This window comes from Hippichthys cyanospilos, chromosome 3 (genome assembly GCF_059441005.1).
Source record: "Hippichthys cyanospilos isolate Australia breed blue-spotted pipefish chromosome 3, RoL_Hcya_1.0, whole genome shotgun sequence".
NCBI lineage: Eukaryota > Metazoa > Chordata > Actinopteri > Syngnathiformes > Syngnathidae > Hippichthys > Hippichthys cyanospilos.
Genome location: NC_142371.1, coordinates 1,580,030 through 1,603,422, shown reverse-complemented (window position 1 = coordinate 1,603,422; position 23,393 = coordinate 1,580,030). Strand labels below are relative to the sequence as shown.

Below are 23,393 nucleotides of genomic sequence, written 5' to 3'. Positions count from 1 at the left end.
TCGTATTGTGTATGGGCTCATATTTTTTTAGGTTATTATTTATTGTAGGTATCTCTACTTAGGCTTCATACCTGTTACTTGTTTGTTGTTTAGACCTTGTTCTTTGTCTTAACTTAGTACTTATTTTATGACATTCATTGGACGGCAAAGTAAGAATTTAATTGTACTTAGTAACTTGTTTCTACACTTTGACTTGACTTTCATCTTGGTCAGTCGTTGAGCTACCATCACGTAATATACATCGTTGTGTTTCAGTTGTTTGTTGTTATTTTTCACCTAAAAATACATGTCCCGTTTATGGCGAAAAAGGGTTCGAAAAGACATCTTGTTCTCAATGATAGCACAAAAACCTGGCTTTTGAACAAATATGTGTCATTTTTACATCTAATGTACAAACAGTTCTTATGAATGTGTCAGATGATTGCCACAGTCCATGGAGATAAACACCTCAGCAGTAGTCGGCGTTTCCCACGCACATTATGATTTTTGGTGGTAAATATTGAACGCGTTTATTATTTATCATTGTGGCCCCCGGCCCCTTTCGAACTCTTGTCAGAAGAAATCTACTCTTTACACTCCTCAGAACGATAACCTTTAAGGGGAATCTTACAAAACATGAAATAGTCGCCCTCCTCGACAAAAACGGGAAGGACGTCATGAGTGTACCCGACCTTTCGCTTACCGACGACCCAAATGTGAATACGCGGTATTGAAAGGGTTTGAGCAAACTTTCCTGTTTACGCACTCCAAGTAAATCATTTTCTCAGGAGCCAGATTTTTTGAATAGAGACAAAAAGATGCGGCCAGTGACGAAAAGTTAATTTTGAAGAAAACTGCCTGTTCGAAGTGTACACATTTCACAACAAAGACTTTGCTTATCTACAGTACAAAGCTATTTAAGCCATAGCTGCTACCAACAGTGCCAAAGGTGATGACCACCCTAAGGACCTGCAAATGACAGAAGAATAAAAGTATTTTGAAGATGCGGTATTATAGTGGGGCCCAAAGCGATATTTTATTCCCGCAATCTCTTAAATACCAAATTTTCACAAAGCAGGATCAGCAACATTGACGTAGGAGCTGGGCTAATCTGTTTTAGTATCTGAAAAGGCACATTGTACAGCATGCCACTTGTGACATGTTGCAACAAGATTGACAAGAAACACATAATACCAATAACCTAATGTTTGCTAATTAAGCTTTTGTTTCATTTTTAAATATCAAACGCTGACCGGCCTTTCCAAAATTGAGGCGAAGGGATTTTTGGCTATTCGTTAGTAAATGGTAAAAGTTGGTTTCCTACTGAGGGGCGAATGCTGGCAAGCGTGTGCAAAGGTAGCAGCTCTTTTGATCACCTCCAGGGTTGGTTCAAGGTCATTAGAAGTCATTGCAAGGTCACTAGAGGTCATTTGCGATTATTCATGAGTTGATTATAGCTTTTACAAAAGAATCAATTAATAGACACGTAATTCTTCATCAAATTAATCGACAACTATTTTAATAATCGAGTAATCGTTTAGAGTTATCACTTAAAGCTTAAATCTCTGATTACAACCTCTCAGCAGTAACTATTCTTTCATTTTTCTAGTCTTTCAAGAAAGTAGACTGACAGAATGATGACAGAATCAGTAACTCAATCTTTAAAATTTTTTGGTGAGTACACCATCGATCTCACTCATGTGATATTGCTTACTTGTTGTTTTTAATAAATAATTAAGAATGAATAGCAATCGGAAGGAAAATGGTTTTGCAATACACTGCAATTGTTACCAGATTATATGATAAACTGAAGAAATCCGCCCATCCATCCATTATCTGTAGCTGCTTATCCTCACAAGGGTCACAGGCTTGCTGGTGCCTATCCCAGCTGGCTTCGAGCAGTTGGTGGGGGATACCCCAAACTGGTTGCCAGCCAATCGCAGGGCACAGAGGGACGAAAAATCATTCACGCACCCAATCAAACCTGAGGAAAATTTAGTATGTCCAATACAGCTGCCATGCATATGTTTGGAGTGCGGGAGGAAGCCGGAGTGCCGGAGAGAACCCACGCGGGCTCGGGGAGAACATGCAAACTCCACACGGGAGGGCAGAGGCGAGCTGAATTTGAACTCGGCGGACGTGCTAACCACTCGACCTGGGCAATCGAAGAAATAGTGACTAAAATAATCGATTCTAAAATATTCAATAGTGACAGCGCTAATCGCTCAATCGATGAGTGGTTGCACCTCCAGTTGCCATGTTGTTCCTCACTGCCATTTGTCCGTGTTAGCTTACACCATCAGCTGCCTTAAAAGTCATGTTGTCGGTGGACTTAGCCATTAAGCCGAGACACCGCTCGGGCTCTTTCTCCATATAGACACGGCGAATGGCCGGGGGCCTTAAGCAGTGATTATAGCGTTGAGAAGTGGGAGCCGGGGGCCTCGGCGTCATTAGTCTGGTTAATCAGAGGCCGGCTCCGGGTTAAGCTCCGCGGCCTCCAGAGACAGGCTGATGAGCAGATAGCGGTAGCCAGCCTACAGTGCTCAGGTCTGGGCCCCGGAAGCTCCCCTGGCCCCTGCCCGCTCCAGACAGTAATCTATAACTCGCCCCTTGAGCACGGCGTCAAGGCTCAGGCTGCTGGACAACACTGACACATGATGCATGGTAATAAGACACACACAGGCGGTCTCTCCCTCGCACACGAGCGCACACGCGCGCGCGACTCACCGCTGCCGTTAGCAGCCCTCCGTGTTTTTCGACGCCGGTGCCCTAGTAGAGTGTTTAATGCTCCGGAAGCGGTGACCTTGGCCTCATAACTCATGTAATTCAACATCCGAGTGTTTAACTACCCCTGTCCAAGGAGAGCACCGATAACCAACTCAGCACAATGAGCGTATAATGACCAGCGGAACTGTCGCAAACACGCGCGCTCCCAAGACGGAAGGGCCCGGGCTCGGCGGGGAGGCTCCTGAGAGTCGGCCGGCCCGACTCTCCCCTGTGAGCTCATTAGCGCCAATCATAACCACTTCCTTCCGCGACGTTACGCGCGCCATCCATCGCCACGCGCAAATGACGCTCTCCATCAGAACGCGTGGCGCTAAATGCGGGAATGCAGGTGCGCATTCCTGTTTAAAGGACAGGGAAGGTCAGGGAACACACCCCCAAATGGGTCCCGGGGGGCCCGGTGGGAGGGGGGACCCCAGAGCGGGGGTATTCGGGTGATGGAGTGGACGACAAGTGACCCAGATGGAGGGGAGCGAGACGGGGAAATGTGGTTTTTTGAAATGGCTGCGCACACAGAACGGACCCCTGAGGACCACCTAAATGGGACGAGACAACAAAGAATCCCATCATCCCTATACTGAATAGATCTGTTCATCTATTGCTTTTTTTCTCTCCTCATAATCAGCTTCTCATTACAGCCTGTAGTCTCAATCAGACGCTTGGCAACATTTTAACGCAACACCAATCATGTCACTCACTCGTGTAGCCCCTCAAGCCAAACAACACACGGGGAACCCCCCCTCCCCCATTTCTCCCTCCTGTCCATCACCGAGCTTTTTTGGGTGTGAATCCCGGGAGAAGAAGCGTAACCCGCATCACCTCCCATCTCGCAAACACTGTACACACGCCGGGTTCCGAGTGTGTATGGATAACGACCATTAGCATATTCATGATCATTGCCAGCCTCTTATTGTTTGCTCGCTCCATTAATCTTCATCTGCCGCCTGCCGACTGACAGCTCAATCTAACAGGATGTAAACGGGCACTGGGTGTACACGCGCGCGCACACTCGGACGCGCGCGCTCACACACACAAACACAACGCACGCTCGCATCAACGATCATAACGAGGTATTGTCTTTCCGTCCCTGTATTTCACATACACCTTCACATCGTGATTGACACCCACCCGTGAGTGTTTGCCAGCTGTGTGGTGTCGCACCTGTGGTCTGTGAGAACCTCCTGGGCCACAGGTGTGCAAAGTGTGAATCTACGCGGACCCAAAAATGTACCAACAAACATACACACACGTACCTCAGGCCAAATGAATTGAGAACATGCCTAAGAGGACAAAAAGAATAATACCGAGCTAAACAGGTTGCGTGTGTGCGTGGAAATGTGTAGGTGTGTGTAGGGTAGGCAGCAAGCGCTCTCAAATGTTAATGTGTTTGTTTAAAGCCGGCGTGACTGATAGATTTGCAGCAGCTTAACGGGCAAAATGAGCGCTGGAAGCCAGCCAAGTTCAACGGGAGGTCTGTTCTCTCGTCGCCTCACCCGCCACCTCCCCCTACACCTTCTACCAGATCACTCGTGGATTCCCTTAGACCAGTGCTTCGCAACCTTTTTTCAATTATGTACCCTCTATGATTTTTTTTTTTTAGCCAAGTACTCCTGAAACAGTGCAAAAATGAAAAAAAAAACCCATCAAAAAAGGAGTTACTATATAACACAATTCAGGGCTGGGCAAAACAGTAAATATAACTCGATCAAGTCATTTTAATAGATAGTCCACTTACTTTGAACAAATTGAAATTAATGAGCTTAATTATTTTTCGGATTGATACTTTTAAAAATCTGTTTTTTTATTGCACAAGCTATGAATGTTTATGTTAAAACTGATTTGTTATATTCATATATTTTGTCTATTTTCCACTCATTTTTTTTAAACCAAGAAAATCTTTAAGGAAAAGTTTTTTGGGTTGATTTAGTTTATTAACATCTATTAGACATGTAATTAAACAGAACGATTGAAGTAAAAAAAACATTTTTGGGGAGGGGGGCAGACCTAACATAATTTGGCAATAAGTTGCTTTATGTTCCAACCTATTTGCTCTTAATTTGAAAACGGGTGCCATTGAAAATGTAGATTTAAGAACCTCATCCGAGAACCACTGCACTTGACAAAATATTACATGTGAGTGAACTATGAAGATCCAGCTGCTGGCCTTTGTGTGAGACGTGGCCACTATGATGCAGTCAAACAAAGAAGACTTTCACAACTGCTGTTAAGATTGTGTTTCGGTCGGGGGACACACAATAGGTAAGTATTTTTATATTCTCTATGCATGTGTTGTTCCACCATTAGCATCACTTGCTTAAAGAATCTTAACTCCATCAAGTAGATTCAATTTTTAGCCCATCTATGGCATTTCCTGTGATCTATTACCATTACCGTAATTCTTTTTGTTTTATGTTTAGTTTGACAATCACAAATCTTTGCGCATAAGTCAATGAAAAAAAAAGGCTCGTAAGGCGCCACTTGATTTTCATTTATCTAGGTCAGTGGTTCACAAATGGAGATATGAGTAACACTGGGTGTAGGGGAAGGCTCTTCAGGGGTATGGGGAGATTTTAGGCAGGTAGCAGCAAATCTAATATATGCTCGAACATGAAAAAAAATAAGTGTATTTTAATTTTGAAATTAAGAGCAAATTAATTGGAACATGAATCAACTTAATGCTTAACCTGTATATGACTATTTGTGTGTCATTTTGGCAAATTCCACTAATATTGTCGTGACAATCTGGGTGAAATTTCAGCACCCTAGTGTCTTGATTTGAAATGCCTTTGATGTGAAGTTAAAAGGAGTGGACTAATTACTGCAGAAGGGTTAATTGTGCTAATTTGACTTCTTTGCCAAAGCTTCATGAAGAAGTGCATCGCAATTAGCGATTTCATTTTAGAGCAAACAAGTCAGAAATAAAACAGATAATGCTATGCGATATACCTTCTGGAGATGCTAAATAAAAAATGCTATTATATACAAACATAGTTGTAAAGATTATTATTCAGCTATTAGTGATCGTTTTTATGTTTAGTTTTTGTCAGGTTTTAAACTGTGAGTAGTTTTGCATCATTGTCATTCACGATAGAAAAGAACTTGCAATAAACATGCAACTAAATAAATAAAACTAAACAATACAATTCGTCAGGCATATTTGATTGTATTTTATCGTTATCCTTCTGTCGACAAGGCGTCAATGTATTAAATAACGAGATGAACTTTGATGCTTCTTAGCTGATCAGTAAATGCAGAAAGATAATACATTCACAGATTAAATAGGAAGAACATGCGCACACTGGAAGCATACTTTGTTGTCCATTTAATTTTCACAGTGTTTGGCTGTTGCCTTCTTTGTTATACCGAATGGATTTTCTTGTAAAATAATCACTTTTATGAATAAAGCTACTGCGAGTTATATCTTGAAGCTATACGATGTTTTAAACTGCAACATAGAGGCCAGAATGCGTCGTAACGTTTCTCCTTGCTGGGCCATAAAACTATTTTTGTAGAGCCTCCAGTGTGTAAAATATTCTCCTATCAGAGATCATAAATGCTTTATTGTGATCTTTCACAGAGCATATACTTTTATTTAGCATCAGTAAATCATTACTTTGCTATGTGCTATCAGTATCTGAGACGTTTTGTCTTTGCGAGTGGAAGGGATGCACGGTTTTGATGTTTATGGGTGGGATTTTAGTAGATTTCCATGATTTACAGGGGCAGTAAAGTGTGAATTATAATTTACAAACATTTTGCGCTCAAATAAACACCTCTTAAAAGACGAGCTGTGAATACAAAGACATCGGCTTTTGCTTTAGCACGTTCTATGATTCAGGTTGTCATCCGGTATCCGCTTATATTGTTATTCTTGAAAGTTACTTTTTTTTTTGTATTGACAGCTTTCATTTCATTTCATTCATCATACAATATTTAATAGAAATATAAAAATAAAAGGAAATGTTTGAAAGTGTCTGTATCATGCAAATTGTAACTTTCGAAGCCATATTATAGAATGCTATTTCCTCAGCAAAAACACCCCTAAAGTCTTGTTTTCCTCCATTCACGCGTCTCTGAGCATTCTTGCTCTTTGCTGCGCTCTCAGAGAAAACAATTTTGTTACGACACTAATCGAATACCGGACCCGTACAGCCCAACGTCAACATAGGTCCTTACTCATGCAGTCAGCAGTGCAGTGAGATGTCATGAAAAGGGCGCTCAGAAGAAGGATTTAAGGAAGTTGAAAATTACTTAAGAAATCGAAACACCATTAGGGCTGAAATAAGTCTTTGAGTGATTCAAGTACCTCAGTTTGGAAGTATGTTTTAAATATAATCATAGGCCTAGTTATCAAAAATGGTATTACATGGCGGATGGCGCTTCTCGGAGGCGGCCATGTTTGTTATAGCTACGGACGATGGTAAATGCAGCACCACCTGCTGTCCGGAATGAAAATAAATCTTACACACTATCCCTTTAAGAACAAGTTCCAACTGTTTTTCACCAATTTTTTTGGTGCAAATATTTTATGTTTTCTATAATATATCTGAATACGAAAAATACTTGATAGCTAAGGCACTCATCCCGTCACTGTGCAGAAAAACATAATCAGACGCATCAACTAAAATTAATTGTGTAAAGTTGAAAATACCACGCTACAGGCCTTTTAAAATATTTGCTGCACTCATGCAGATATTGAGAGTAAGTAATCGGCCTAATCAACAGTGATGGACAAATGAAGCCTCATGAGGCACTTGTGATATATTTGGATTCTTCTAGATGGCAGTCTCGGCTCAAAGATTGAATACGTTTCTACTGCACAAATGTGTACCTTTCAACGAGGAGCACCAGCTAGGCTCCTCGAGGGAATTGAAAAAAAAAAATCATATGTGCTTCATTGAACACATCACTACTAATCAACTGTGCAGATGCAATGTTAAAATGTAGGCTGGCAAGGGTGCTTTAGAGTGCCAAAAATGTTGTAGTAGTAGTATTTTTTGTTTACCATATAGATATGTCCAAAAAAAAAATTAATTAACTAATGGGGATTACAAAAAAAAAAGAACCTGGTACACGGTCAGTCTGAGGTCATGTGTGGGAGGCTGAGCAAAGCTAACATGACTGCGGGTTTAACACCATAAATAATGAGCCTTTTTTTAACTAAAATTTGATGAAACTGCACTCCGTTACGCCGATTTTTCAAGAATCTAAGCTCGGTGTTCCAACACAGCTCACAAAATGCTTTCAACATGATTTGTGAAGTTATTTCCCTGACTTATCAGGCTCAAACCGGGCTTGCGTTATTTACAGCGTCTAGCAGAAAAACAAAGTAGACAATAAAAGATTGTTAATTTTCCCTTTAGTAGACCACCTCATTCTTAATAATGAAACATGCATGCTGCTCTAAGCACCTTCTCACTAACTTGCAGGCTGTTTAGTCTTTTCTGGGCCATGAGTCCATGACCTGGTTATTAAAGCGGGATCAAGAATTGATGTAGCAACCTTGTAGTTCTCATCATCATCATCATCATCTTCATTTAGCCCATGATTAACTCCCAATCATCACGCGTGATTAAAAGTCGGAGTAAAAATATTCTACACATATTTAATAGTCCGGCACTAACAAGGGGAGCTGGTCCCGGAGTGTCATCAACGCAGCAGATACAGAGCCACGGAGGGCACATACATCATCTCCTTCTTAGCCCGAAAACAGCCCTCACCGATCCCGGCCTATCGAGTCCCCATGCCGGATGGTTGGAATTAGAAAAACCAGCCTGCGGTCTCATTAATTAATTAAACGGTGAGCGCCGGTGGCACCTGGGTGCTGGTTATCGCTGTCACTCAGACGCGCCGTCGTCTCAATAAGAACCTCACCACAGGGCACCGCTAGGCCAGGCGGCCAGCTGCGCCTTCTCCCTATCTTCTCTCCTACCTTGACATTCTTCTTCAAAATTCATTCTTTGCGCATTTATTTTAGAGTAAAACTTTGTCCGTGTGATTTTCCTTACAGGACGGTCATTTACTTTAATCAGGACTCGATTGGCTACGGGGTCTTCTATGAGTTCATATTTTTTCATTGTTTTTTTAGAACTGTCAAATTTTTGATCGAATTAATCGGCAAATGTTTTAATATAATCGAGTGATCGGTCAGACTAGAGCCATTGTTTATCAAACGGCTTAAAGAGGTCATGTTGAGACTTTGCTTGAAAAAAAAGTTGTTCAGAGACATATTTTCGATTATAGGTACACGACAGCATACCCTGCTCAAAGTTCCCATGAGGGGAAGGAAAAACTCAAAAACCCCAATTTGGGGAAAATCAGAAACCTTCAGAAGGGACCGCAGGTGGGAGGAGTCCCGTTCCAGGCTCAACAGGTTGAAGTGGATGCTGCGTGTACCAAATACAGACAAATACAGGTACACAATACAGATTACAGAAAACATATTGTGTTATATTAGGATTGATTAAATTTTATGTCAGTTAGGTTATTCAATTTCATTATTTGAAATTAAATGCCAGATTCCCTCCATAATAGAATGGTTCGACCTAACTTGTCAGGTGAATAGAAGAGGAATTGAAGAAGAGACTTTATGTTTAATATTTTTCCGTGGAAAAAGAACCGGTCTTACACTTTATGTTGATTATTTTTTGTGGACAAATATTTTTTTATAATTAATTTCTTTTGATAACATTCTCTCTCCTATAATTCAAAAGAGGACACTTTGGGGATTATTTCTTAAGGACAGTTATAAGTGAAGTTTGAAGGGTTCTTAAGTTTAATAAGTCCAACACGGATGGCCTGTTTAAAGTCATTTTTTTTAAAACCCCAAACTGCTTTGCACTGGTTAAGGATTATTTGGATGGAAACATATTTCACAGGGGATACATCATTCAAAAAGGTTGAGAACCACTGTCAAAGACTAATAAGTAACATATTAAGCAGCCAATCTTTGAACTGCGTCAGTCAAGGCTATCTGGAAATAACGAAGGCGTGTCACATGGAATACAAACTGATTACAGCATTAAATAATAATCATCTTTAGTTGCTTGGTTGTCCTCGGGGGATGCACCATGGATGGACAGACAACCTGGGCCAGCGTTCGCTCTCAAATGCAGTGGCGGCAGGTGCGCTTTCATTTGTTTTAGCGAATCAATTTGCTTTTAAGCTGGGTGACCTTTTTTCGCGGGAGAATCCGGAGGTAAAGAAACATTTGACACATTTATAAGATTTTCCCCTGCAGGTGGATAAGAGCGTGTCCACAGCGGAGATCGGAGACATGATAGAATTCGTGCACCCGTGGTTGGGGGTGTCTCTATGGGGAGTTTATATGGGACAAGGTCATGTGATTCATTTTGGAGTGGGAGGTGAGAGAAGAAATGGTGAATTTGTTTGAAGTCTTAACTGCTACATGACAAGACTTGTTTTTTCTTCTCCCCCGCTCCCCCAAAAGACGAGAACATGACTCAGAAAGCGTGCCGCAGCTTCGTGCAGCATATGCTGCCCAGGTCGAAAGGTGACGGCGTTCTCAAGAAGACCGCCGTCACCTCTCAGCCCATCTCTGATATCAGAGTACCTACGGGAACCCGCATCCGGGTCAACAACGACAAGCACCAGCTGGCTCCATCCATAACGGAGCAGATGATGCATCGCTGTCAGACCTTCCTGCACCAGGAGTTCAAATACGACCTGATCAACTTCAACAGCGAGCATTTTGCCACGTTTGTTCGCTACGGCCGAGCCGTGTGCACGCAGGTTGGTGACAGTCGAACACCGGCAATCGTTAACGCGTCCGTAGAACATACATTCTTCATATGTGAAAGAAAAAAAGAGAAGTTATGCTTGGTTAAAAAAAAAAAAAAAAAAAGTAAAGCTAGACTAGAGGTATTTAAAGGGATAGTGTGTAAGATTTACACCGTTTTTCATTACGGACAGCTGGAGGTGCTGCAGGTCATGTATTTACCATTGTCCGTAGCTATAACAAACATGGCCGCCTCCAAAGAATTGCCACCCTTCATGTAATATAATTTAATGATAACTAGACCTGTGATTGTATTTATAACATACCGTTGATCATTAAGAACACATTCATTGGCACGTTTTTGAAATTTACAATAATTTAATGAATTCCTTTTTAATGACAAATGGTCTATATCTTACAGCAGCTCATTGGTAAAATCCCTGGATTTTTTTTTTTTTTTGACAGAGGCTCTCTGCACTTTGCTTTCTTGCCACAAATACATGTAAATTCTGATTTGTCATTAAAGGAAAGTATTCAGACTTTTCTGAATTGTACGTAGATGAAAAAGTCATCAACACTATGATGATGAATAAAGAAAAGTAGGGGTTTTTTTTTCAAAGAAAAATGATTCTGCAAAGTAGGTACTTTTTGCCCACATCTTGGTATTTTCCCCTGTCAGCTTAATGATGTGGACGATGCTTTGACTTTGGATGACTTTCAGTTCACAGATGTGCAATTTTAGGAGACAATAACTTGATTTTTTTTTTTTAACTACTGAATATATACTAAACATTTTTTCAGCTGTAAAAAGATCATATTTTGGTGACCTAATAGTTTTTCATGTACAAATAATACATTTAAAAACATTTTTTCAAACATACTATCAACAGAAAATGACATCAGCCGTAGGTTTGGGAAACGACCAATCAAGTCTCACCAGTTGGTCATGTGATGATAACAAGCTGACCTGTGAATGGTTGTAACCTGAGCCCTCAGCATGTGATGTTTTTCTCAGTTGACAGCAAGAGAAAAAATGTGTTTTTAAATGCAGTTATTTTATATAAATGTTAGTCATCAAATTATTTCCAGACAAAATAATAACTTTTCACTGCTGAAAATGAGTATATAAAAGCACTAACCCATTAATTTGAGTCCGTGTTTCCAAAGTTCTGAGTGGTATTGTATTAAAAGCAGATGACCTGACAGTGGTGCAAGAATAAACTTTTGTGTAAAATGAAAAATCATTCTGCTCTGGTGGTCCTCCATGCCTGTGATTTACAAGAGAGCACAATCGCTGAGCAAAACCTGCAGCCTTCCAAAAAATAGAACTAAAACTATAATCCAATCAAATTAAGTGTTATAGTGACGACAAGGTGAAATGTTAGCATTAGGCCTAACTTAATTCAGTTTACGCAATTGTATACACGCATAGTATTTTGCCAAGTGGTTTCTATCATTCATCTTCAGAAGTTTACTACTATTCCGATATTCTTATCGATGGTAATTATTTTTCCTACTAATATTTTGTTTTGCAGATTCCCTTCCAGAAAACGACTGGAGATCACGCCAAGACGACTGAAACTCTTGAACTGATTATGAAGCAGCGTATAGAGACGGAAACATAAGCACTCACATCTGCTTATTTCTCCCACTAACGAGCTCCATAAAACCTTTTACCGCGCGACAGGATTTCAACTATGCGCTGACAGTAAAGGACATACTTTGTCGGCTGCCCAAACCCCAATAAAGGCGGACAAAACTTTGCAACAAAGCGGCTGGAGAAACTTTATGAGTCGTCTAGTTTATTAAGACTTGTGGAATGTCAATAAGAACATCTCTATACAGTAGAAGGGTGGAGGAGGCTGTTGCGCAGACACGGTGACCTTCTGCTATTCTCCTCCTTGATAATGACCCAGACAGCGGCATACTGCCCACGAGCCAGACCTCTAATGAAGCCAAACACTCTCTATCATCTACTAATAACCTCCGTGCAGCAGAAAGAGTCACGGAGCGGGCCAATGTCTTTGGAAGAAAAGCTCCGGGCAGACAGGAAGTGGAGGAAAGCATCCCGTTTATTGATTTAGGACTGCGTGTGCTGCCTGATGATAACTGCGTTCCTCCGCTAATAAAGATGGCCATAAAGGGGAAGAGACATTTCACTGTATTCATCAATATTTTTTGGTTGCCGCGCTGCGACACGTTCACATACCGGCATAGTATGGAAACACTTGGGTTTTCTTCATAATTGGTAAAGAAGTCCGGTTCTGAGCAACGCTTCCAAAGGAACGCTGATTAATTGTCCTCTTAAATCCTTGTAATACAGCAACCGCCTCCTACTTCACCAGACAAATGCACAGTCACGTGCCCATTCCCCCGCGCTTAAAAAAAAAAAAAAAAAAAAAAAAAAAGGAACACTTTCGCCTTGTCACTGGCTGAGGCCGACAACGTATCCGTAAAGCTGCTGCGAGAAGGCCTGAAGAGAAAATTTATCTTGCACCCGCTTCCTGCCAGCTTGTCCCATGTCCCTGCGGAGCTGCGGCTCCAGTACCAACCTGGCCATGGCCTTAGAGAAGGCCTCGGCCGTAGGCTCGCACAAGAAGCCCGTCTTGCCATCCGCCACGCTCTCCAGGGGCCCCCCGGAGTTCACGGCGATAACGGGGCAGCAGCAGTACATGGCTTCCACGGGAACGATGCCAAAATGCTCCCTGCTGGGTGTGTACAGCACCGCGTGGCTGCCCCGCAGCAGAGCCACCTTGACCGAATCCGAGGGCGAGCGCAAGAAAGTCACGTGGTCCTCCAAGTGGAGTTGCGATGCCAGCTCCCGCAGCTCGCCGTAGTGCTCCACGTTCTCGCCGACTCGGTCGTCGTAGCCCCCCGCCACCACCAGGTGAACCCCCGCTCGCCGGCCCGGGGCAAGCGCGACCCTCAGCGCCGCCAGGGCTCGCAGGGCCAGGCCCAGATTCTTCTTTCGCTCGTATCGGTTGAGCGAGAGGAACAGGTGGGAGGTTCCCTCGGGGAGCAGCCCCCACGGACCTTGCGCTTCTGTCGGCGGCTGGTCGAAGGTGTGCGTGTTGAGGGAGGGATAGAGAACGTCTGTCTGGACCCCCCTGAGACTCCGAAAGGTCTCCCTGAAGACTTCTGCGGTGAACTGGCTGTTTACCAGAATCTACATGCAAGTAAAGTTACATCAGGAGGACCCCTAAAAAAATTGGATTTACAATCGTTATAGTGGTACCTTGACTCGTGACTGCCCCAATTCATGAATTTTGTTTAAAGTTACAAGGCGTCCCCCGGTCGATTTTTTTTTGCTTTGGCGTGGCGAGCCAAACTTACAATCTGATGGAAGTGAAAGAAAATTGAGTAATTGAAGAAAATGAATGGCCTGGCAAGTGGGCAAAGCCAGCCACAGTCTCCAATGTACCTAAAGGGGAAGTCAAGTCCAAAATTTTCTTTACAATAATATGTTCTATGCACTTCTACCAGTCTACACAAGGCATTCTGAAATATTGCATTTGTGGAATATGAATTAGAATGCACATGTTTAATTTTTTATCCATTTCACAGAGTGGCTATTTTGCCACTCAAGTGAAAATAAGATCACAGTTGCTCAGGGCTCAGGGAACGACCAATCATAACTTCTCCACTCACTAGGCCACGCCCATTAAACGGAAGTCAACCAAAACATTTTCTTTACAATAATGTGTCCTATGCAGCCTCACTGGTCAAAACATGACAAACTGATTAATATTGTGTATAGGTATTCGTACACAGTGTCAAGGTGACAGCGAAACCACATGTATAAATGACTCTTATTATTGCATTGGTGGGGGCACAGTCCAAAAATAAAATGCCAGGGGAAAAAAAAAATCTGTGGGTGTTTAAACCCCTTTAACATACTAGAGTGCTATTCTTTTCCACAGTTCTGAGCTTGGTCAAGGTACAAGGTAACGCTGTAGTTTAGTTAGTGAGTTAGTTAGTTAGTTAGGACAGGAGTAGAACTATTTAGCGAGCCATTCAAAGAACATTGTTTAGGTATTAATTGTATGATTTGATTTAGTAATTAGGTTCCTTTTTGTATTCATTTGCCCTATCCTCTGCTAAGCTACGCCTGAATTGGGATCCAGTACAACCCCAGCAATGAATGCTATTTTATCAGCTTCTTTAGCTGTGCATTGCTTTTAGAGATAGAAAAAAAATAGCTTACAGAAATGAGCATTTCCGTAAAGGTACATAGAGCCAAACATTTTTTGGGGTACAAAAGTAGCATTTCTGAACTTATCAAAGTCTAAACTGCTTATAATTGCTATATTTGGATCCATTTCTGATTAAATGTTATGGTGATATATTCCTTTACAAGCAAAACATATAAACATATAATAATGCATTTGTTCTTTTCACTGTGCAACGTTTGAGACTCCAAACATTTCTGTTGAGCCTCATAATTTTTTAGTATTCCAAGTCCTGGGGACCCAACAGAGACAAATCTGCATACCATATCAGCCATGCCAGTGGTGCACTCCTCCAGGAAGTCAATGGGAGCACGGTAAAGCTTCTTGAGGGCTGATTTCCTTTGAGTCAGCAGCTGATCCGGGAAGTGACAATAGAATAAAATCTTCTTTCTATGACGGGACAGCCTCAACACTGGAATACATGCAGACACCTGGGGTTTGATTTAAAAATAAACATAAAAGTTTATTTATAACCCAATAGGCAGATCAAGAAATGCCCTTTTCACAGAGAAATGACACAGGAGTGCTAAGAGTAAGAGAGGGTTCTGAATGGACTGCACTGGATGGATTAGTATTTCATTAGAAGAAAAATGTCTACCTCGCTTCTTTAGATAAAAAAATAAACCTAAACATGATCAAATATAAATGAAATTTAAAAAAAAAAAAAAAAAACAACAACTCACCTGATCACAAAAAATGACATCATACTCTAGCCCGCTGAGGAAAATCAAATAGAAAGCCACGAAGATCATCCTCAGGTAAGCACACACGGCATGGAGGTAACCAAAAACATTGGTGGGCAGCCAATCACCAACACAAACCTGATGGAAATGGAGTGGACGAAACCAAATTAACTACTAAAAATGTATACATTTATCCGCATGCTTGCTTACCACAGGTAGGTCTGGGTCAAGCGTCTCAGAGAAACAGTGGGCCGGGTCATAGTGGGCAGTCCAGATCTGGACATTACATCCTTTCGACTTAAGGGCAACGGCAGCATCAACGACCAGACGCTCTGCTCCTCCTATACCAAGGTCTGGATGCAGAAACACCACCTGCACCATCCTGGACATAAGTACGTATACCAATATAGGGCAGTACTAGTAATAACTTAAAAAGCTTTCAGACACAGACATATAGCCTTCAGATTAAAAAAAAAAAAAAAAAAAAACTCAAGTAAAATACATACCAGCTACACCCCCATGGTTTAACAAGTGTTTTAAGTTGTGTCAAAAAGTGTCTAAAAGACTTAATGGACAGTAAAATAGCATTAATTTCACATATTTTCAATAACTCGCTATTGATGAACAATAAACAAACAGGGATAGGAGTAAAGAGTAAATACAAACATTGCTATGAATAAAAGTACAGTGTAGTGCAGCACATTAATATGAGCATACCTGCATGACTAAAAAAAATATTTAAAAGAAATAAATGAAACGTTGTTTATAAAATGCATGCAGTTTTTGAGAGCGAACATTACATCCACACTGTGGTCCAACGTTTGCATTAAATACTAAACATTATAGCGTTTACCTTCTGTTAGCTTTTCCAATAACTGTGATAATGTTCTCCCTGCTTCGGACAGAACATATACCTTGAAACAAAGAACGTCGCCACCATTGTGGCTCTAAATTCATCCTTGAGATACTGCAAGCAAAAAGTCCGGCTTGCGCCAAAATGGCGCTTGTTTCCCCATTGACAATCATTTGTCTCGCAAAAGACACGTCACACATACGCGGGAGGATTCTTCATTTAGCCTATGTAGAAAACACGCATGGAAATAGTATAATACGGAAAATAGTACAAATATTGTTGTGAAAATGTTTTTTTTTACTAAACCGTTTACACAATTGTGTAGGACGTCGTCTATGTGTCCTCACTTTTTTGTCGAACGTTATGTTATTGACAGGCATCTTTTTTAGCACCTACACGGGTCCTAGAATTTTGCATTCGTGTCCTTTTTAGACAAGCGTCAGCGTTTGCAGGTCCCTTCTCAAATTAGGACCATTTCATTCAGACCTGACAAACGTCTTCGGAAGTGAATATCATCGTTGACAGAAAGTCGTGGACCCGATCAACTCGCACCAACACGAATAAAACAAAATGGTAAGATGCGTTTACTTGTATTCTTCCCCCTGAATGGAAGCGGCGTACTAAAAACATATGGGCGTTTTGCTATCCGTTAGCACGTCTGCTCCCCTAAGCTCAACGTTTGTGTACGTGGCTTTCCCCACAAGCAAATGATCACTTCTCTTAACTACGAAGTAACTCTAAGTTTAAAGCATGGAATACAAATACAAGAGGCTGTGCATGTCAATTGCTTTTTATAAGCTTTAGGGATTCGTTGTGATCAGCATTGCTTTTAAGTGTTAGGCTTCTGTTAACCACTGTTTTTTTTTTTTTTTTTTTTTTGTAAGCGTAATGATGTGTACTGTAAATGTTGCTGTAACTGTCTTTCAGCCTGGACCAGCAGCAAGTGCATCCAGTGTGGGGGCATCTGGCCGTTCCCCCAGTAAAACAGTCGCCCCTCGTGCAGCAGGCTCCACAGTCAGACAGAGGTACACATAGTTCACAAAAATTAATGTAATAGCTAAATGAATGATGAAGAAGAGATCCAAACAAATGACTGGTTGTGTAATGGTGAAAATGTAACAACAGTCATCTGCACAAACACTAATCTTTGTCCCTTTCTAAGTCCCATGATTGACCCAATCAGCTCTGGAGGTGATCAAATGTGTCATGGCTTGACGCCTTTTAAACAAACTCAGTATGATTTCATCCATTCATCATTCTTTACAAGTAGATCAAAACACCAGATAGAGCTTTTCACTTCAGGCGTTATGAGTTCGCTGTTATTTTAATATCAGCTATCTCAATCGGCATATTCGTTAATAGTTTTTTAATTCCCTTCACATGCTGCACTGAGGACTGATTGATCGTACAAGTGTGACTCTTTTAAAGAGGCTATTTTATTATTGAGGTGATCTAAGGACATGAAAGGATAAAAGGGATCAACAGAATTACATGATAAAAGTTGTAACATGCTGCGATAAGTCGTGACAATTTTATTTAACGCTTGACATTGCCCCCCCCACCCCCCACCCCCCCACCACCACCACCACCACCACCCTAGCCCCCTCATCCACACACACAAAAGTTACCAATGAATTGATGTCAGTATTTTTTTTTTCTTGCAGTTTAATCTATATGAGATTTTAGGTAATAATAATCAATGTACATTGTTCCCTTGCTACTTTGCGCTTCACTTTTCGCAACCTCAGTGCCCCCCCCAAAGTATCATCACTTCACAGCAGCACATGATGCATTGCAATATTCCCATGCTCAGCCCTAATACAAAATATTGTTCAAATAGAGGCACCTAAGCGAGCCTCATATTATGGCCTGAAGTGACACAATGCATTTTTTTTTTTTTTTGGTCACTATCCGGCCTGTATCTTATCTTTTGATGGCAGTGTGACCGACACAGATTTTTTAAAAATTGACCCAGGCCACTTGGGTATTTGGTTCTAAATCCGATATGTATCCGATCTTTTGACACGCTCGGTCTGTTCGGTCTGAACAAGCCGGGCCGCATTCATCCGACTCGGGAGCGAGAACAAAGTGTATTTTCTCTGTGTTTGTGCAAATGTGTATATCTGTTCAAGGTGTCAATTTATGGAACACCTAATAAATATTACTGAAACGATAAAACAATGCCTGTGCTCAAAAATAGGCTTAACACTATTGTATTAAAAATATAAATACGTATAAGATCTTGTACATATGTAAATTTGGTATATATGTACAAATGATTGTATATACAGTATGCATAATTGTATATATGAAGTATGTGCAACGTGTTTATATATGTGATGTTACGACTTGCGGCTTACAGTGGCTTATCCCTGACAATTTTGGGGTTTTTTTTGCTCAATTTGTGCTGCTGCGGTGAAGATCGCTGATAAAATGGTTGTAGTTTTGCACTCCCAATTTCCAGAAGCTCCTGATGGGTATATGATGTAAGAGCCCAGCTGTTCTACACAAACAGACCTGAAATGAGCAGCAAAATCACTACTGTTTGTTTTCAAAATCATGAGGAGACGCTGAGCCTCGCGTTGTGCACGTGCTGCCGAAACACTTTCTGTGGAACTAGCCGATGTAAGAAAGCGTGCGCCGGGATGGAAATGAGTAAATGATGTGTAAAATAATATCAAGCAACTAGTTGACGTTGGGAAATCACTCATATATGTGATCAACGTTGTTGACAACGTCGATTATTCGTGGCAGCCCTACATTTCAGACTATACTTCAAGAACTGTATAACTACTAAGAAAAAATATAGAGGGTCACTTTCACTTATCCAAAAAAAAGCCGCGCCAATATTTCACATTTTGTCTGACAGAATATATGAATGCACTACCGCATATAAGTAGCGTTCATAATGCATTGAATTTGTGTGCCACAGGAAAGCAACCAGCAGCGGTACCCGCAGCGGAGGCAGGGCCACTGGATCAGCCGGTACCGGGGGAATGTGGCGCTTTTACACAGAGGACTCACCGGGTCTCAAAGTGTAAGTTTGTTGTAGCGCCAAACGATTTTGAAAAGCAATCTCATTGTGATATTTTTGTCAAGGCTTGGATACCGCATGTAAACAATTGCAATTCTTAAGCATCGAATTACTGTCAAGCAATACAAAAGTAATGAAATGGTAACGGCGGTTTAAATATCCTTAACTGTTCAACTGCTATGTCGTAAAAGCTGCTACTGCAAGTGCCCACCAGTGCATAAAACAATCGCTTGGAATGGAAATTAGGCAGAAAAGTGTGATAACTTTCTATCCTGTGCCAAGCCCTCTGCATGTTATTTAAAAAAAAAAAAAATAAAACATCCCATCTCCCGGTCGCAAGCTGCAGCGGTGGTTGATCGATGGCGCGCGCTGCTTATCGAGTGTGTGTCTCAGGCGTCGAAGGAGGGCACACTCCTCGTACGCCGCCGTATATCGAGTGCGCGTTTGTTCCCGCGTTAGACGGCGCTCGCGGAGCTTCATTAAAGGATCCACTCCGAAAGGTCAACTCAATTACAGCCTTCTGACAGGGGCGGGGGGAGGGCGAGGGATGGAGGAGGAGGTTGGCATGGCGATGCACCCCCTCCCCCAAACCAGTCCCTCCTTCAGAGTCGAGAGCCCCTCCTGGTGTCAGCGGCTCATCAATAAAACGAAGACTCTCGGGCGCACTCGAAACCTAATGAGAAACCATTTAAAAGTTGGCGCTGAACACATTTTGTTTGCATGCTCGCCACTTTTCAGAGATGCGCTCAACATGCACTCGGCGAGTGCGCGTTCAACTCATTAGCTTGGCAGGAGGTGAGCCGCACAGAAAAGTATGCACTCTCCATTAAATTTTATTTGTGTGATTATTAATTGCAAAGTGATGACTTTTAATGAACGACTGGCTTAATACTCCATGGCTCCTTAAATGAAATACAGGCAAACCTCCAAAGTTGAACACAATGCATTCTGTGATGCTGGTTGACTCCCAAATTGTTCCAATTTTAAAACCAGTTTATCCGAGGCGAATATGCAAATTGCATTAATTTATTCCAAGCTCAAACCGGCGCCGTCGTAAAACCTTAATAACTGGACTGGTGAGTGACACTTAGACACACCATTTGCATGGTAATCATTTGTGTTGTACAATGGTATTTATTGTCCAAAGGTTACTGTAATTTGGGCGCGTAGTTAAACGTAGGTGTTAATCTTAAATTTTTACAAGCGTTGCTTAAGTGAGCAATGCAAGGTAGACTTGTCGGTCACTACTACCTAAAGTTACTACCGAAAGCCACAGCTTGTCTAAAAAACACGCACACAGTGCAATATAAATGTGTTAAATGTGTTTGTGTAGTTAGATTAGAGGTGTGTAAAGTCAGTAAAACTTCATTTATTATTTCTGCCACGCAATCTGGGAGCTGAAAAGGAAGTTAAAAAGTATATCTAACCTGCCTTTCGTGGGGATTTGGTACCAAGACAGTCCCTTTTCAAATGCATTGGGCTGAAACAAATGCTTTAATTTAATTCAATACGATCGGAAAATTAACAGTTTTTTTTTTTTGTTTTGTTTTTTTCCCCCAAAACTCAATAAAGCAAAAAAACTAAACAAAACAAACACCTGTTTAGCACTGTTCCTTTTTGGGTACAGTTGTATCTCCTCCATGCCTCAGAAAAAGGCGGTGTTTTGCAGGTTCCCTTCTGTAACTTGTGATAGTGATTTCGTTACCGTCGGGTTGGACGATGTGGTCAACATCAAACATCCAAATTATTGATCTCCCACGGAGTGCTTCCTCTTAAGATTTTTTTTTTTTTTCCCACGTTATATATGAGTCATTTAAATACTTGTCATTGTGAGGGTTAAACCGCACCCCGTCTGGCTCTGGCATGTGGTTGTCATATACAGTAGAATATTACAGGTGAGGCAAGGTGAACTTGGCACAAGTGTTCGCAGCTTGAAAAGATACACTTTTTGTGTGTTTCCAACACATGCTATCGCAGCCTCCAATCATCGCCAGGGGAACAAATAGACCAGTTAAACGAACGTATCGTATTTCTTACCAAACAGCTGCTACGTTATGATGGGCGAATGAGTTCCTCTACTAATGCCTGCGTGTTTCTTGTGACAGCGGCCCGGTGCCGGTGTTGGTGATGAGTCTGCTCTTCATCGCCTCTGTCTTCATGCTTCACATCTGGGGTAAATATACCCGCTCTTAAGCCCCCAGCCTGAAGACGTCTGACCCGCCGCCATCTTAACACATCGGACCAGGACCAAACCCCAGATGACCCCATCCGACTTCCCCGCCCACTTGCACGAAGCGTGCAAGCTGGATTTTTACGCAAGACATTTTCAGCACTAGCGATGCCTGTCATCCACGTGGCGTTTTTGTTTCAAACGCAAGGCGGATGCTCAGTGCGGTGCTCAAGGACGTGTCATATGCCTCAAATGAATTTTTGGGGAGCAGCATTCTTTGTTATTTGCTAAACATATTGGTTGCAGTATATAAAAAGAAATAAATAATCACAAACAAGAAACTGTGTACTCAACATGTTCAAAATGGATAGCAAAGTCATTTGTCCTAGCCCTGGCAATTTTCTAAACAGTTTTTTTTTAAGTTTCTGTGGCATGTTTGAAATTCAGTCATCATACACCGCAAAACGAAATGCTGATTTTATAATAAGCAATTGTAATTTGAGCAAAACATTTTTATTGTGCAATTAAAAAAAGGAACTTAATCTGTCATTTTTCTTTTAATGCTAAATTGGTTGCATTACACAATAAAGCCTCCCTGCCTTTCAAAAAAGTGGTTCATATATTTGAGCCAATTTAAGCATATTTCTTAACTTAATTTTATAAATTTTAAAATACATTATAGCATGTTTGCACATATACCTCCTGAGGGGGGCACTCTAGACTACTCTAAATCTCACTGGTTTAACACGCCAGAGCTGCCTGGGACTTTTTTTTTTTTTTTTTTTTTTCATTTACTGACTAGTGAACTTTTTCACCATGTTCAAATAGCCCTAAAGCCCAATCACTATCTTTCAGTCATTCATCATAAAATATGATTTTACAATCAGTGACAACCAGAAACAAACTTGCGCAACCAAAACGACTTTAGGTGTTCCCAGGGCCATTTGAGAATTTTCTAGAAGTTTATAACGTATTATGTTTTGTCTTCATAAACGCAGTTCAAGGCAAACCTGCATCACCAGGTTAGCGGTATGTTGAATATGAAACCACCAGCTGTCACGGTGTGTGTGCGTGTGTGCGTGCGTGCGCGTGTGTGTGTGCACGCTCAAGCGCTTGTTGGTTGTGTTAAACGTAGCTCTTGGGCCCTGTTCATTAATTCATTCTGTTGCTATGGTTCTGCTTTCCCAGAGGCCTCCAGCGTTCGTGGCAAACTCGGGCACTATCCTGCCGCACAAGGCTTCCTCTCGCCCCTCTGTCCCCACACACACACTGAACTCAACGGCCCAATTCGCGGTGGCACAACACGGCACCGAGCCAGAATAATTCAACGTATCAATTAAATATGGAGGAGCTGTCCCTTCAGTGCGAGGGCCGACTGCAGGCTGCACGTGGAGCGTTGTGACCTGTAGCCGTGAAATCCTAGCGTCATGGCCAATGCCCTGTTAGTGGTGGAAAGCTCATTCAGGAATCGGAATATAATCTTCTTAATTGCCACATGTTCAGCAAATCACACAGGACTATCAGTCAAAATGCAAAACCCTAACCCAAGTAAAGAGAAAAAAATTCACACACACCCCTTGCTGCGGTGACTCTATTTATAAGATGATTAATAAAAGAAAAAAGGCATTTACATCTTTCTGTAAATTATTTTTTACAGGCTCTATACAAGTTAAACCTTAATCTGAATCTGAAAAAAATGTAATATTGTTCGCAGAAGAAAAAGGTACAAAATGTTGTACTTTATCTTTTTTTTCTAAATTACATTAATCATTGATTTTAGAAAATGACAGCAATTGAAAACGTTTCAGAACTCCCTGACTTTGACAATGAGAGCACAATAGCACTACCTAGTGGTGCAGATGTGCAATTACACTATTCAACGCAAAAGCGTTTCTCTAACCCCCCCCTCCCACAGACACAGAT

At 41.5% G+C, this 23,393-nt stretch overlaps 3 protein-coding genes across 9 annotated transcripts in view; 2 read left to right on the top strand and 1 right to left on the bottom strand.

Moving 5' to 3' along the window:
• The first annotated feature begins 9,833 nt into the window (after window positions 1-9,833).
• Window positions 9,834-12,209, top strand: LOC148425376 (phospholipase A and acyltransferase 4-like). Its single transcript, XM_088412140.1, has 4 exons — window positions 9,834-9,887; window positions 10,004-10,127; window positions 10,214-10,515; window positions 12,037-12,209. Exons 1-4 carry the CDS (start codon window positions 9,834-9,836, stop codon window positions 12,124-12,126), a joined length of 570 nt encoding a protein of 189 aa, XP_088268266.1. The 3' UTR covers window positions 12,127-12,209.
• Window positions 12,210-12,286: 77 nt separating this feature from the next.
• LOC148425374 (alpha-1,3/1,6-mannosyltransferase ALG2-like) overlaps window positions 12,287-23,393 on the bottom strand; it is a 68,940-nt gene continuing 57,833 nt past the window's right edge. For 5 of the 7 annotated variants that reach the window (XM_088412134.1, XM_088412133.1, XM_088412136.1 and 2 more), the window contains 4 exons: window positions 15,624-15,795; window positions 15,414-15,551; window positions 14,994-15,161; window positions 12,287-13,667 (listed from right to left, as the gene is read on the bottom strand). In XM_088412134.1, coding sequence (XP_088268260.1) covers window positions 12,927-13,667; window positions 14,994-15,161; window positions 15,414-15,551; window positions 15,624-15,794 — 1,218 coding nt within the window. In that variant the 5' untranslated portion in view covers window position 15,795 and the 3' untranslated portion in view covers window positions 12,287-12,926. The other 2 variants (XM_088412132.1, XM_088412139.1) reach the window with 2 other exon arrangements.
• On the top strand, window positions 16,691-22,012 carry LOC148425375 (protein transport protein Sec61 subunit beta-like). Its single transcript, XM_088411915.1, has 4 exons — window positions 16,691-16,839; window positions 17,194-17,291; window positions 19,199-19,303; window positions 21,406-22,012. Exons 1-4 carry the CDS (start codon window positions 16,837-16,839, stop codon window positions 21,491-21,493), a joined length of 294 nt encoding a protein of 97 aa, XP_088268041.1. The 5' UTR covers window positions 16,691-16,836; the 3' UTR covers window positions 21,494-22,012.